Source organism: Neolamprologus brichardi, chromosome 7 (genome assembly GCF_056152115.1).
Source record: "Neolamprologus brichardi isolate AB-2024 chromosome 7, ASM5615211v1, whole genome shotgun sequence".
NCBI classification, from domain to species: Eukaryota; Metazoa; Chordata; class Actinopteri; order Cichliformes; family Cichlidae; genus Neolamprologus; species Neolamprologus brichardi.
In genome coordinates this window covers 53,341,706-53,357,349 of record NC_142110.1, presented here as the reverse complement: position 1 = coordinate 53,357,349, position 15,644 = coordinate 53,341,706, and the positions used below count along the sequence as shown (strand labels likewise).

The 15,644-nt window shown below is 38.1% G+C and overlaps 2 protein-coding genes and 1 pseudogene across 2 annotated transcripts; all 3 read left to right on the top strand.

Annotated features, from left to right (window-relative positions):
* The first annotated feature begins 3,695 nt into the window (after positions 1–3,695).
* LOC118454642 (uncharacterized) lies at positions 3,696–7,347 on the top strand. The gene has a single exon (XM_087843850.1). The coding sequence runs from the start codon at positions 3,963–3,965 to the stop codon at positions 6,105–6,107; it is 2,145 nt and encodes a 714-aa protein (XP_087699976.1). The 5' UTR covers positions 3,696–3,962; the 3' UTR covers positions 6,108–7,347.
* Positions 7,348–7,369: 22 nt separating this feature from the next.
* On the top strand, positions 7,370–8,157 carry LOC148102220 (uncharacterized; annotated as a pseudogene).
* A 21-nt stretch (positions 8,158–8,178) lies between these two features.
* On the top strand, positions 8,179–8,997 carry LOC148102219 (uncharacterized). The gene is made up of 3 exons (XM_087843851.1): positions 8,179–8,520; positions 8,593–8,772; positions 8,855–8,997. Exons 1-3 carry the CDS (start codon positions 8,179–8,181, stop codon positions 8,876–8,878), a joined length of 546 nt encoding a protein of 181 aa, XP_087699977.1. The 3' UTR covers positions 8,879–8,997.
* Positions 8,998–15,644: the final 6,647 nt, after the last annotated feature.

Here is a 15,644-nt window from a genome sequence, read left to right as displayed (position 1 = left end):
TTTCTAGGTACAGCCACAGCTTTCCTATTTATTTATTTGGTACGAGTGCATGTTCAAAATTTTTAATTCAGTCTCCAAATGGTCATCTTTACTTACAGTAGTTTCACAGCCGATTACAGCACACCATGTGTAATTGGATTAGCAGTGATAATCCAGTCCTCAGCTATAATCTCACACTGTCCGTAGCCATGATCGTGAAGTTTCAGCGACGTCCAAGAGCTCTGCTTGACATGATTTGGAAGATTAGGATCAATCGGTCATTAATCCTAATTTAATATCCTAATCAAGGACTTTAAACTTGGCACTAGAGGCAGTAGAAAGGCTGTCTAATTTGCACTTTGTGTAAGCAGTGAATAAAATGTAATGTGTAGGCTTATGAAAACAAAACTGTGATAAAAACATTAATGGAATATTTTGATCAGCATGTTTGTTTGTTTTTTTGTTGTTGTTGTTTTTTAATTATTTTTTTTTTATGTCGACTTTATATCACCCACAAATTAAATGACTTAACTGTGTTTACAAGTTGGTAATGTTTGCTTTTTCACTGGTAGGGTGTGATGGTGTTTAAACTGGAGTTTAAGCAAACACACTGGTCATGGGTGAAATATTCAAACAGAAACCACAGGCTCACTCTTTCACTGTAAAAGATGCATGTATAGACATCTGCACACTTATATCTATATAATGGCTCACATGTTCACAGTTGAATTTTTTAACAGTACAATTTATTGTCAGAAATACAATATATGACTTTCCAAGTTAAAGAGAGATCTGGAAGGGTAAACAGTGAAGAGATTAAAGGTCTTTTAGTGATATCTTTAGTACGGTACCGTACTAAATGTGTACGGTATAACTCCACTTGATAATGTAGCAGTGGTTATGAGTTCATCCATTTGGACGGGTAAAGCAAGGTGGACACGGTGGAAACTGTCAGTCTGAATGTGCAGTGGAACCACTGCTTAGGAAAGGTGGCATGATTTTGCAATTTGCAATAGAGCTGGAAGTTATCCAAGCTCTCTGTTGCACTAAATACACAGTGAGGTTCAAAGCACAGGGGAGATCTGGTGATTCTAAATTGGTATAGATGTGAGGTAGATAAAATGCCCCAGATAGTAAGATGACATTAAACTGATGCAGAGTTTTCATCCACATTATCATTATAGTCAAGATTGAAATCTCAGTGCTATATAAATGTTGGATCAATGTTAAAATACTGATGAAATCTGACAGTGTATGTGTATGACAGTGTGATTTATAGTTGAAAAGTTGTGGCTTTCTAGTTAACCGGGAAATAAAAGCTATTATCAGTTAGACTGTTCCATCGCACCCCTCTCCCAGTGGTACACCCCATCTGTACATATATTGCTGAACATGCAATACATTGACACATATTGTAGATGTATGACTGTCACCATGGTCATTATTAGACACATCAAAAATGTCATTAACTGAAGTTAGATTGCTAACGTAACTGATACTTCAGGCGGATTATATTAGCTAGGATGAGTTAGTGAAACAGAGAGACATGTCTTGGGTGGAAAATTTCAAATCTGACCGAATTATGCCCTTGCATATTAGTACTGTCAATAGATTAAAAAATTAACTAATTAATTGCACAATGTTCTGTAATTAATCGTGATTAATCGCAATTACTTGTTCAGTAGCCCGGTTGCAATTACATTTTTTCAACTTTATATTTAAGCATGTAACTGAAATGTATGCAATATAATGAAGTAAATGCAGAATAAACACAAAGAATGTATGCTTAAATTCAAAGAGAATTTGAATAGATTTCTTCAGTCTTTTAGCATAGGTTATCTCCTGTGAAGTACAACTTTATAAAAAACCTATATACTAACAGGTAAGTATATACTAATATATTATATATACTAGTGCTGTCAAACAATTAAAAATTTTAATCAGATTCTTCACAGGGTTACTGTGGATTAATTTTGATTAATCACAATTAGATATCATTCATTTTTATTCTATATTAATCGCATTTCATTTTGCATGAGCAAACAGAATCGAGAAAAAAGGGAAAATTTACGCACTTAATATGTTTATTGAACATCTTGAACATTCATGTTAACAAAACACTCTGTAAACATTTATCCGTTCTCTCTGTCACTCTTTGGGAAGGCACTTCAAGTCCTTGAAAGGAGGAACCAAAGCTATGTAAAGAGTGTGTTCTCAACCAGTGTTGGGAAGGTTACTTTTAAAATGTATTCCACTAAAGATTACAGAATACATGCCCCAAAATGTATTTTGTAACGTATTCCGTTACGTTACTCAATGAGAGTAGCGTATTCTGAATACTTTGGATTACTTAATATATTATCATGCTGTTTACAACTGCATGAATATGATTTATTACTATTACTGAAGGTCCGCGGCTCCGAACCGTAGTAAAGGGACCTCTGGCTAATACGTCGGGTTCGTGTCGGGCTCGTAGCTGAAAACTAGCTTTACTTTGTTGTCTGGGTCAACTTTGCTAGCGAGAGACAGAGAGAGGCGTTGAAAGGCTGCTCCAACGGAACTTATTGTTTCGGAGGAAAACATGAACATGGTGTACAGTCGAGTCTTAATTAGTGATGGGATTTCCGGCTCTTTTTAGAGAACCGGCTCTTTCAGCCCCCAACCGGCTCTTCAGGTTGTTTTGTTGCTTTAATTAATTTACTATTAACAACAATATAAAATTATGAACAAAAGGAATTACTAATGTAAAAAAAAAAAACACGGTGGTTTTATTTATAAATGTTTATATATAAATATATACGGTGGCCCCTAGAGACAAAGCACGTACAAACTCCAAAACACATTTCTAGCATGAACTGAACTTCCAAAACAGAGCTACCTAGATCACTTAAATTACACAATTGAAAGCATGTTTGTATTGTTTGTGTATTTATACACAAGCACTCATATATATTCAAATAATAAAAAAAAAATTCATTTACCTGTTATTACCACACATTACTATACCTTTCTAATATGATGTTGTTGTCCCTGGCTCTCTTTCTCTCTTTCTTCCTCCTGCTCTGTTCCTGTGCTACTGCGAGTGTAACTACCGCCCCTCCCCCCTCTGCCCAGCGTAAAGCACAAGGCTCGTGTGCCAAGTGAAGCGAAAAAAAATTGCGAGAGAGAGAGAAAGGGAAAAAAAACCCACTGTTGGTGTTGTTCACTTCAAAGATCCGGTTCTAAGAGCCATTTTGTTCGTGACTGACACATCACTAGTCTTAATAGCTTACTTACAACTGGGCTGTCAGGCACTCTTCTTGGCTGCAGTGGTTATTATTATATTTACATGCTTCCAGCTCCCGTTTCTGCTCGATGACAACCCATAGTTTTCCACTCTCCTTTTTCTCCCTCCTCCCGCTCACAGACACATAAGGGGTATGGCAGTCCATTCTCCCTGCAGCACGGACTACACTGCCCATGAGGCTACATTCTTTAGGGTGATGCCTGTAGCATTCTGTAGCATTTAGCTTAGCACAACAACAACAACAACAAAAAGGCACTCTCTCACCCAGGAAACACACAGTCACAGAGAGAGCACACGTCACCCTGTAACCATGGCAACCGTAACGCTGCCGCCTGGAACAACAGAACGTAGCAGTCAAACAAAACCCAAACAGTCCTGACCCGCCACAATATGAAACAGGAAAATACCGCCGTGTAATCCATTTATTTCAACAAAGTAACTGTATTCTAAATGCCACATTTTTAAACGGTAACGGTAACTCCCCAACACTGGTGACAACCTAATTCCTATGACATCATATATCGTGCATGCAGATCAAAGGCATCTGATCCATTCAGAAGGCATAAATAGGGGTGAGAATTGCAAACTTTTAGTCAGTTTATTCGCAGCACTCGTGTTCGCAGCATTCAAACATAAACCTGAGAAACATTTTGAAACAGTTGGATCATTTACACAGTTGTTTTATTAAGATTCCAACATGTCTCAGAGAAAACACCGCAAAAAACAACAAGCTTACACTGGCCCTCTGCTCGAGGGTCCATCCATCCAAAGGGCATTAGATGAAAGTAGGCAGGAAAACCAAAATCTAGACAACATGATTAAACAAACCCAAGCAGAGAAAATTCAGCTTGTAGAGAAGTGCAAACACATGGAGGCCCTAAATAACCAGTTGGAAGAAAGGCATAATGAATTTGTCAAGAACCAACGAGAAAAAGAAAATGAAAATAATCGAAGGCAGCCCAATGTGGATAATATAAATGAGGGCTGGAAAATAATGTTTAATCAAGCACAGGAGCAGATTTTAAACCTGATGACAAAAAACAAACACAACTGTGCTGAATTAAGACAAATGTCCCACCTGCTTGAAGAAAAAGAAGATATTAATCAGGAGCTCTATGGGAATCTCCAAGACACTGAGAAAAAGAACCAAGAGATGGAAGTAAAACTTGATGAAGCCCAGGAAAAAAATGAAGAGTTGCTTCAAGAGAAGAAACAACAGGGACGAAAGGAGAAAAAAATGGAATGTAAACTTCAGAACATGAAGAAACAAAATAAAGTCTTGCAAGTAAAGCTTAATGAAGCACTGCACAGAAATGCAGAAATGTTTCACAATGAAAGTCTCATAAACCAGCAAGACGAAGAAAATAAAAATACACAAAACCTGCCGAATGTAGATATTGTAAATAAGGGCTGGGAAATAATCTTTATTGAAGATCCGCAGCATATTGTAAGCCTGATGACAACAAACAACCAGAACTGCGACCAGTTAAGAAAAATGTCCTACCAACTTCAACAAACAGAAGCTATTAATCAGGAGCTCTATGGGAATCTCAAAGACACTGAGAACAAGAATCTGCAGCTTCAAGTAAAACTTGATGAAGCCCTGGAGAAAAACAAAGAGTTTCTTCAGGAGAAACAGCAACAGGAAAAAATGCACAAAAAGACACAACTTATTCTCCAAGACTTAGAAAGGAAAAATCTACAACTACACGCATGTTATAATGAAATGAAGGAGAAAATCATGGAACTAGAAGGAGAAAGGGAAAAACTGATAAAACAATGCTCAGGCATGCAGTACATTTTCAATGCAATGCTAAGAAAGAACACAGGGCTTGAGGAACTTAATAACAACTTAAAATACAAAAATGATGAAATCCTGAGAAAGAACACAGTGCTCGAGGGACAGAATAAGAACTTAAACTACAAATACAGTGAAATCCTAAAAAAGAGCACAGTGCTCGAGGAACTTAATAACATCTTAAAATACAAAAACAAGAAAATGCTCAGGAAAAACACAGAACTCGAGGAAATTAATAAGAACTTAAAATACAAAAACAATGAAATGCTGAGAAAGAGCACAGTGCTCGAGGAACTTCATAACAACTTAAAATACAAAAACAAGAAAATGCTCAAGGAAAACACAGAGCTTGAGGAAATTAATAAGAACTTAAAATACAAAAACAAGAAAATGCTCAAGGAAAACACAGAGCTCAAGGAACTTCATAACAATTTAACATACAAAAACAAGAAAATGCTCAAGGAAAACACAGAACTCGAGGAAATTAATAAGAACTTAAAATACAAAAACAAGAAAATGCTCAAGGAAAACACAGAGCTCAAGGAACTTCATAACAATTTAACATACAAAAACAAGAAAATGCTCAAGGAAAACACAGAACTCGAGGAACTTCATAACAACTTAAAATACAAAAACAAGAAAATGCTCAAGGAAAACACAGAACTCGAGGAAATTAATAAGAATTTAAAGTGCAAAAACAACGAAATGCTTAGGAAAAACACTGAGCTTAAGAAACTTAATCAGAACCTAAAATACAAAAACAATGAAATGCCCAGGAAAAACACAGAGCTCGAGAAACTTAATTACAACTTAAAATGCAGAAACAATGAAATGCTGAAAAAGAACACAGAGCTCGAGACACTTAATAAGAACTTAAAATGCAGAAACAAGGAAATGCTCAGGAAAAACACAGAGCTCGAGAAACTTAATAACAACTTAAAATGCAGAAACAATGAAATGCTGAAAAAGAACACAGAGCTCGAGACACTTAATAAGAACTTAAAATGCAAAAAAAATGAAATGCTCAGGAAAAACAGAACTTAATAACAACTTAATGTCCAAAGACAATGAAATGCAGGTGCAAGAGCAAGAACTGGAGAAAGCACGTAATGACCTGCAATTTACGCTTGAGGAAATCCAGAGCAGAAATCGACAAAGTATAACACCGGAATACAGATATTTACGCTAATACAGGAGGCAAAATCTAAAGATCTGAAAGAAAAGAGTGAAGAAGAACAAGCAAAATTACAAGAACAAGAGGAAAAATGCAAGAAACTTGAGGAGGAAAATGCAGTGACAATAGAAGAACTGAAAACCCCCATCCTGCAGAAAAAAGAGCTCCAGGAACAGTGCCTGAAAAAGAAGGAAAAACACTTCCGCTTTTTCAGGAGGAGGAGGGGCCCGTCTGCTTCCTCACTTGATTACATGAAGGCATAGCCTCCTCTTCATCCACCTCTTTTCTACCTCCCTTCTCTCCCTTTCTCCTCTACCAACTCTCCATCACTCCCTGTTTTTTCTTTCTCCCCTCTCCTCTTCATCCTTTTTCTTTTCTTTTCTTTTTCCCCCCCTACCCCCCAACTAGTCATGGCAGATGACCCTCACTGAGCCTGGTTCTGCAATAGGTTTCTTCCTTTTAAAAGGAAGTTTTTCCTAACTACAGTCGCCTAGTGCATGCTCAGAGGGGATTGTTGGGGTTTTCTCTCCTCTGTCTCTTTCCTCCTTTATATCCCTTTATTTTCATCTCTTCTCCCTTTCTCTCCTACCACCTCTCCATTTTTTTCTTTCTCCCCTGCCTTCTTCATCCTTTTTCTTTTCTTTTTTCACCCTGTGGAGGTAAGCATCGACGACACAGAGCTCTCAGTTCTCACTCCTTCTTTATTCGTCTCCAACATCAACTGCACATATCGCACCACAAAACACAGGAACACACTTCCTCAACACTGGGTGTGAGTGGAGCCCTCTAGTGGTTCACCACAACCCTCACTTAACTTTTCTTAACTAACAATAAAGGAAAAATTGGACGGTGGGACGGTCCATACCAAGTGCTTCTGACCACTCCAACTGCCTGCAAAATAGCGGAGAGACCCTCCTGGATACATCAGAACCACTGCAAAAAAGTTGAGGTCCCCGAGGATTCCACTTCCTTCACAGAAATCAGCTAGTAAAGGAAAGTCTCACCCTCACTTGGTTGCTTCAGTGGTGAGGGGGAAGTGCTGATTGGGCGCCCGTAGGGAATTGCTCGCACTTCAACCTCCAGCCGCTGATCAACTCTAGGGCAGCCAAGTGACACGGTGTGACATACCTGTGTGCAACCATGGGAAGGTGGACCCTCTTGGTTACCTTGACTACGACGCTCACCCTTACAGGACCCCAGCTGACGCCAACAACAGCCGAACCACGAGGCAGACAGAAAAGATGGACGCACGACAACTCCCACCTAAGAGACATGACGCAAGACCACATACACCCTTGGATGAACAATGCCTGGTACCGTTATATCCACGACAGGACCAAGGCGGAATCGGCAGATACAGACTGTTATGTCTGTTCTCATATGCCCAGCACATCGACACGCCCCACACTATATGGTGAATATGAACAACACTCAAGCAAAGTGTGCAGCCAGTTTCGCTGGCATTGGATTCCAACACAGCCGAATCATCACCAACAACACAATCCCACACGCTGTTGGACTTAGTAATGGAACATGTGATCGATTCTTCTGGATCGATTTCAGCGTGACAAACTGGAATACATCCATCCACTTCCCAGTGTTTCTGGGCCAACTCCCAGGGAAGAACCACTCCATGTGTTATCAACAAGAGAAAGGTAACACACCCGTTGGAAACACGACAAACTGTGTCCAAACTGCAGGCCACGGAGAGGGTGCCCCTGTGAATATGAGTGGACCTTCTAACGGCACGTACTGGGTGCAAGGAATGGCCTGGCTATGTGGACAATGGGCATATTTCATACTGCCCCCAGGCTGGACAGGAACATGTGCTCCTATATTCCTGTCAGACCACACTTTCAGGATGACCGCAGTAAACACCACTTCTACAGCACGCCGGAAAAGAAGATCAACGTTCCCTAAACTTCAACCACATGACCCGATATGGGGAAGCAACATACCCAAGGAATTCAAACTGTGGACTACCGGACGGAAAGTAATCCACACATTGTTCCCCTGGGTGGGAACCGGAAAAAACATGCTGAGGATCGAAACTCTGGACTACCGCTTTGGACTCTTCTTGAACGCTTCGTGCAAGATCAACAATCTGTCATGGTCTGGGTGAGCAGCTGGGATTTTCCATCAGTGCCAGAGCACCCTTGGCTCCGCCCGTGGGCAGGACTTCCTCAGCTTCACGCATCTGGAGCTAATTGGGGCAATCAGGCCAAAGAGGGATTTAAGCTCTGCGCTGTCATCTTCTCCCTGCCAGTTCGTCAACTACCTAATGTTGGTAACCGGCTCCCATGTTCATGCTGCTAATCTCAAGTTGTTTGACTCACGCTGTTTCTTGTGCTTCAGGACCTATTCTCCAGTGTCGACTGCTGCTCACCACTTGGATCTCAGCTCCTTTCCACCTCACTGGGAAATATCTCCAAACCTCACCTGCCTGCCCTCCTGCTCACTCACCACTTTGGATCCAACGAACCCCAGGTCAGCCGTTTCACCTCCCCCTCGATACCACACCTCCACCTCCTGCACGTAAGCTGAAAAGACTCTCATACTTACCCTCTCTGGTAATCCACTTCAACCCAGCTCTAACTCCGCTCTCCTCTCTCCCCAGTGTGACCAATACTTACCTGCCTAGATCCAGTTGTCCTCACGTTCATGCCACGCTAATAGTTCCACGGCTACGTTTCCACACCACAGTTTGCCACGTTATTGTGTTTTCACCCATATTATATATTTACCAATAAATTGTGTTAAAACGCCCTCTTGCCTCCGCTCTGTGTGTCTGCACTTGGTTTCTGTTCAAGTTGCTGGCCTCCGTCCAGCGTGACACGATCAGCAGAATCAGGAAATTAATGCATTACAGATCGCAGTGATGCAACATCGAGTAGCTTTGGACATGATACTAGCAGAGAAAGGGGGACTTTGCGTCCTCTTCAACAACGCCTGCTGCACTTACATACCAGACAATGTACACTCATCAAACATGACTGGCGCCCTGAACGCCTTGAGACGGATCCAGCAGGCCCAAAATCAGGACTATGTAAGTGATACAAGTGACTGGTTTTTTTTGGCTTTACACTGGCTCCTGGCTACAGGTGCTAAAAAGACAACTACTGCCTTTTCACTGTGCAATACTTTTTGTTAATAACCAACGGTGCAATAGACTTCAATGCTTGAAATATTTGCAATTCCCTTGTATTCTTATTTATTCTATTTATCCCTTTTGTATACTCTTATTTATATATGTCTCTGTATTTATATATGTGTATATATAGTATTCTGCTCACATTCTGTAACTTCTGTCGGTGCTGTGCTATTTGGAAACCGAATTTTACAGTTAATAGGATTAATACAGTTCTATCTTATCTTATCTTACTCATCGGAGTTGGAGTATTTTTACTTTTATTTTGTGTTTTTGGAACATGTATCCTGCCATGTCTAAAACTCATGATTAACCGCATAATCGTTTCCACTGTAGCTGCATACATAGCCGTGACAAATGATGATGATGATGACCCCGACCTGTTGGAATGTGAAGACTTTGTGTGATTAATGATGATGTGACAGAAAATGTACAACAAGATGTTACATACTGATATCTCACTTAAAAGTTATACTGACAACAGGAGGGAATGTTAAGGGAAGGTTGTACTGAGTAGCCAGTATAAGCTTTTAATGATATAAGTTTATTTGTGATAGAATGCTGCATGATGATCTTTTCATTGCTCAGAACTGATTGTTCTTTATGAAACGTGTTCTGATATTTGTATCTGAATCTTCCCACAGCGATAGTAAGAAGTTGAACAAGCAGTTCTGACCTCGCACACACGCACATGCGCACAATCACATACGCACATGCTCACGTATCAACATTCCACTGAACAAATGTTTTCATTTTCCTTCTGTATGAATAAAAGACAAGTGCAAGAACAGGGCGCTGATCACAGGGCCCCACTCTCTGATGTGAGCGCTCTGTGAAACGCCCTTGCAAGTTAAAACTGCAGCGTCTGTGTGTGTCTTCACTCTTAGACTCTCAGCTGAAGAAGTGTCATTTAGAATACATCTCTTGACACACCATCAACCATATTTTTACTTGTGTCAAATCAATGTCTTCATTCAAGAATAATTCATCTTAAGAATAAAAGCAACAAACAGGTGATAGCTGCATGTGTAGTGGGGCATCACATTTATGTTTTACATTATTACCAGTATCTGTCATAATCTCGTGGTTTGTTTCACTCAATAAAGAAAGGGATAGACAAGTAACACAGAGTTATGTTTCCCTTATGTAACAGGCCAGAATTTCAGCAGATGTTTAATACAAGAGAAACACATGCATAATATGCATTATTTAGACTGATGAAAAGCAGAGATTTTATAAAAAATATATATATATAAAAATGTGTAAACAAAGTCAACAAACACCAAAACAAAACAAAAATCTCTCTCTCCTCCCACTTCCGGTTTGGTTTTAAATCCTGACTTATGTCAAATACCAGTTAACCCTCATCAGTTCCTTTCAGGTTAATCTAAGTTTCTTTTAGTTGTTCTAACTCTCTGATCACTATGTCCGTTCTAATAGTTCAATTTAATTCAACCTTATTCAGTTCATCCATCCCTTTCACTCACTGTCTGCTGATAAAATTGAGGAGCTGAGTTCCATTTAGTACCTTCTGTGTACTAAATGGAACATCTTCTTTCACAATGCAGATATTAACATTGCTGCAGAATCAATTACATCTTGTATTTCTTTTTTCATTAATTCAAAGAACACTAAGAAATATCCAAACAATAAGCCTTACATTACACAGGAAATATAGGACTGCATCTACAGTAAGAGACGGGCCTTCATGTCTAGGGAACACTGAAGGAGTCAAGGCTAATTCTATTAGAAGCAGGACCAATATGGACACAAAAAAAGAAAGTTGTGCCTGCCATTTTTTTTTTTTTTTTTGGTGTGTGTCCTGTCTGGCACTGTAGCAATCAGAATTATTGTCTGAAGGCCAAGAAAAATGCCCAACAGATTTACTTTCCCAAGTGGGCCTTTTGCTATACTGGTCCACTTGATTGTCATAGCTTATTTGATCTTTATTAGTTATTTTTATTATTATTACTATATATTAAATTAGTTATTGTAATCAGGCCAGACTGGACTTGGGGACGGGAAAGTAAAACAAGAAGAAAAGTTCAGAAGAAAGTTAACAGAAGGAGAGGGAAAGAAAAAGGAGAAAAGAGATAGAGAGATAAGACAATGAAAATCTGCTTCACCACCTTTGTCTTTTTTCCCCCCCTCTTTTTCTTTTCTTGGATCACCTGTTGAGAAAAAAAGAAAGCAAGCAGAAGAAGACTAGAGCAATAGAATAAACAACATCATGATGATCTATGGGAATATAACAGTAAATACTAAATGTTAAACATTATTGTGCAGCACGTAAGATCGACAGCACACAGTGTGCTTTAAGGTAGGAGCCAAAAAGGGTGTAGTTTGTGTGTGAGCACCCGTGTGTACACCTGTGAGTATGAACACTCTTGTTTTTAAAAGGTTCCTACATGTAATGATCTTGTGCCTGCCATTAACAATATCACCAGAGCTAATAAGCGAAATCATTTTTAACTTGGTTTTGAAAAGGACAATCAAGAAGAATGCAGTCAAATCATGGAGGGGGTTAATTGTAATCTGCACAAAGAGAGAATTTTAATTGATCCAGACTCTGTCAACTGGATTTTTAAATCATTGCACACAAATAACTCCACAGGACCGGATCGTATGTCACCTTTCATTTTAAATTGTTTTTCTGAGGAGCTTATAGCAGTTTGGCCTCAGCTTTTCCAGCTCTCTGTTTACATTCATTCTGTTCCCAAGTTTTAGAAAAAGTCTATTGTTAATTTGCGTTCCTAATAAAGCCTGCCCCCAGGTAAACAATGATTTTAGACCAGTCTGTCTCACACCTAAAAACATAGCTCAAATTTTAACTTTAAGACAGCAGGGAGGATTATGGGCAGAACAGCTCCTCTAAATCATCAAGAATTACTAGAACAGACCATCCTCAGACAGATACATGGCATTTTAACAGATCCCTCTTATGTTCTGTCTTCTGAGTATGTTTTACTAAACTTGGGGCGAAGGTCCAGAGTTTTTCAAGGTAAGCATAACTGGTGCAAGCATTCATTTCTTCCCTTATCAGTTAAGATTATTATTGAAAACAGAGCGTGAGATGAACAGGTCCAAAAACTCTTTAGAACTACCTAGATAACAAATTTGGCAATTAAGTTCCTTAATAATTTTATCTTGTGGTTACAGATGTATGTGTTGGATTCTATTGTGTTTTTTGGGCAATAAACTCATTCTAAACCATTGTTTAATGTTTTTATTAACCTAAGTATTTATTTTTTATTTTTATGATGGTATGGAAGAGTGCAACAAGAGGGCTTGTGTGGTGTAACCCATCTGTCCAGATGGGTTGTATTTCTTTGTCAAATACAACTGAAAAGTTCTTACCTTTAAATACAATCTCTCTTCTTCAGGGCCGGATCTAGAGAAATTTTCTTAGGGTGGCATGAGTGTAGCAAATGGGGTGGCAAAATCAAAGCCATTTCTTTACACATATGCAGGTTTTAAATTTCTGTAATATAAAATATATACATATATGTTAAAATGAATGATACACATTTCATGTAAACATAGTCTATAACTTTAAAAATTTTCTTTAGCCCACATTATCAAACGTGAATTTTTCATTTTATCTACTGTATAACCTATATAATAAAAAGGAAGTAGCCCATAAATAGTACATCCAGAAAGCTATATAACATGAGGTGGTTCAATTAGAAATACAAATCTTAAAACTTAAGTTTAACTCTTTTTTTCGTGGAAATAATAAAATTGTTAAACAATACAAATCAACACAAAATCACAGAGATCTGCACTGTCATGAACAAATGTTTTACAAAAAGTGTAAGCCTAATTTTTCACGCTTTATCAGGTTAACCCTCAGGGGTCCACGGCTCAATGCACTATTTTTGACTACTTTTAATTTTACCTTTATATTTCACCTTTAAAACTATTTGCCTTGTTCGGTATCATTCTTTTCTCATGTCTAATTTTACAATTATTTTTTCATTGGCATACTGTATTAATACAACTGAACTACAATCACACGAAATTCAAGTAGCAAAAAGTTCTATTTTGTTACTTTGAAAACCACAAACATGTTTAGCAAATTATTTTGAAAATTTGAAATGACACTTAAGCAGAAAATTTGCAAACAAATTTATTATTAGTTACAATTATTTACATCAAAGTGTTTGGTGATATAAATGTACAGTACATTAGGGTATTTCAGTTCCACTTAAAGTTTTTTCTCTATTGCTATGGAGCAATTATTTAATTTGATGGTTTTTCATGTGTCTGTTACTAAATGTTTTACCAAGAGGAGACTTAAAGGTCAGGAAACAGTTAAAGTCAGAACTGTCCCATCAAATCAATAGATTCATGACTTAATATCTCACTGATATTTATTTTTCATCCTTAGAAATTACCTACAGAAAACCTCTCCTCTTTCTGTCTACCACACAACATATTACCGCATCATTATCAACAGGTAGGTCTGAAGTTTTCTCTCCTACAGTGTCAGTGAATTGAGCCAACACAGCCAGCAGATGGCAGTGCAGACACTCATATCATCATAAACTGCACTTAAAAAAATGTTTAAGAAACTTAATAAAAGTCTTAATAATTGCAATTTTCAAAACAATTCAAGTTGTTCAAGTCCGATGAATAGTGTGAAATGGTGGAAAAATTAAGTGGTGAACTGCCAGAGGTTAAATAGAGTAAGGTTACCCAAAACTGAAAAATAATCTACATTTCAGAATTATACAAAAAGGCCTTTTTCAGCTAACACAAAATGGGTTAATAATTTAAAGCTGTTAAAGCAATAGAGGTTGATCAAGCCTTGAAAGCTGGTGCTATTTCCAACTTTTCTGGATTACTTACAACCCCCTCTGTCTGCATTGTTGGAACATACTGTGGTACCATACCCTCGTGAGCATCTGTTGAAAAGTGTTGTACTGCAGAAAGTAGTGTGTTGCTACAAAAATGGCGAAAAAAAAAACCCAATTAAGAGAATTGAAGAGAGACATACCATCATAACACTTAAAAATGTAGGTCTTTCCTACAGAGAAATGGCAAAGAAAGTGAAGGTGTCAGCGAGTAGTTTCCTTCACCATCAAAAGGCACTCAGAAACTGGGGCAAACTGTGACAGGAAGAGGTTTGGCAGACCCAAAGCCATAACTGAATCAGAGGACAAGTTTCTGAGAGTTAACAGCTTGCTTGAAAGGCGTCTCACAGAATCTGCTTTTTATCTCATATAGGAGAGAGATGCATTGGAGTGTCACGGGTTTGGTCGTCTCAGAGGCTGAAGAGCTGATGGCCTGAGGCTAACATCTATTGTCACACAAGGACAAAGGACAGAATTTAACTGGATGATTAACTGGATATGTCAAAACAGTCAAATCTGTGTGAAAGGGACCTTTTAGCACAGTTATTTCACACAACAATTTTACAGAATATAAAAATTATTTATGTTATTAGACTTGCAAGCAAGTTGAGCATCGACTACAAAGGGACAAAGTGAAGTCGGACATAGAAACAAAAAAGGAAATTTACAATAAAATAAGTTGATGTGATTGTGTTTAAAACATTTCTAAACATATGAAAAACAGATTGTTTCCCCTAAATGACATTTAAAGATACTTGTAGACTTAATAACATTTTTATGATTATGTTCAGATTAGGACGTTTGCACAGCAGGTGGGCTCTCTAAAGCTGAGAACCTGCTGGCTGAGTATTTTATAATATTGGTTTAGACTGATATATTCAATTACTTTCTTATATAAAGATAAATAAAAACATGCAACACTTTATGGTTCTATAAGTCTCTGCGAGTATTTACATTTTCAAATGATCACATGTACAACATTGTCACTTGCCACTAACAATTTTTTAACAAATCATGCACCATGTTTGCACAGATGATCACTTATGTAACAAAGAAAAATCAAGTTTCTGATTTTACTGAACTTGTCACCAAATCTGCAGCATTTTTTAAAATGATCATATAGTACATTTAACGAACACATCTGTTTTTCAATATTTAAATCCAACTTTACCATGACATTGTTATGTTGCCACTGAGAACATCTGGTATTGCTTTCTTTGTATGTTAGTGGGGACCCTGGCATTGCGTGCTGTTCAAAGTGCAGCACCTTTTTTCTCTATAAATGCACAGAGAAAATGTTCGTCTGGACTTGTTGCATCATGTCGGCAACAATCTTATCTTTGTCTTGGAGCTCACCGTTCAAATAGTCCAGTTTTCCAGTAATGTCCGTTAAAAATGCAAGA

What these genes read in the sequence shown, in the direction of transcription:
- LOC118454642 (XM_087843850.1), top strand. Translation starts at nt 3,963, where the DNA reads ATGTCTCAGAGAAAACACCGCAAAAAACAACAAGCTTACACTGGCCCT.
- LOC148102219 (XM_087843851.1), top strand. Translation starts at nt 8,179, where the DNA reads ATGGGGAAGCAACATACCCAAGGAATTCAAACTGTGGACTACCGGACG. An exon ending in CAGTTCGTCAACTACCTAAT is followed by an intron (nt 8,521 to 8,592) that starts GTTGGTAACCGG and finishes CTTGTGCTTCAG; the next exon opens with GACCTATTCTCCAGTGTCGA. An exon ending in CACACCTCCACCTCCTGCAC is followed by an intron (nt 8,773 to 8,854) that starts GTAAGCTGAAAA and finishes CTCTCTCCCCAG; the next exon opens with TGTGACCAATACTTACCTGC.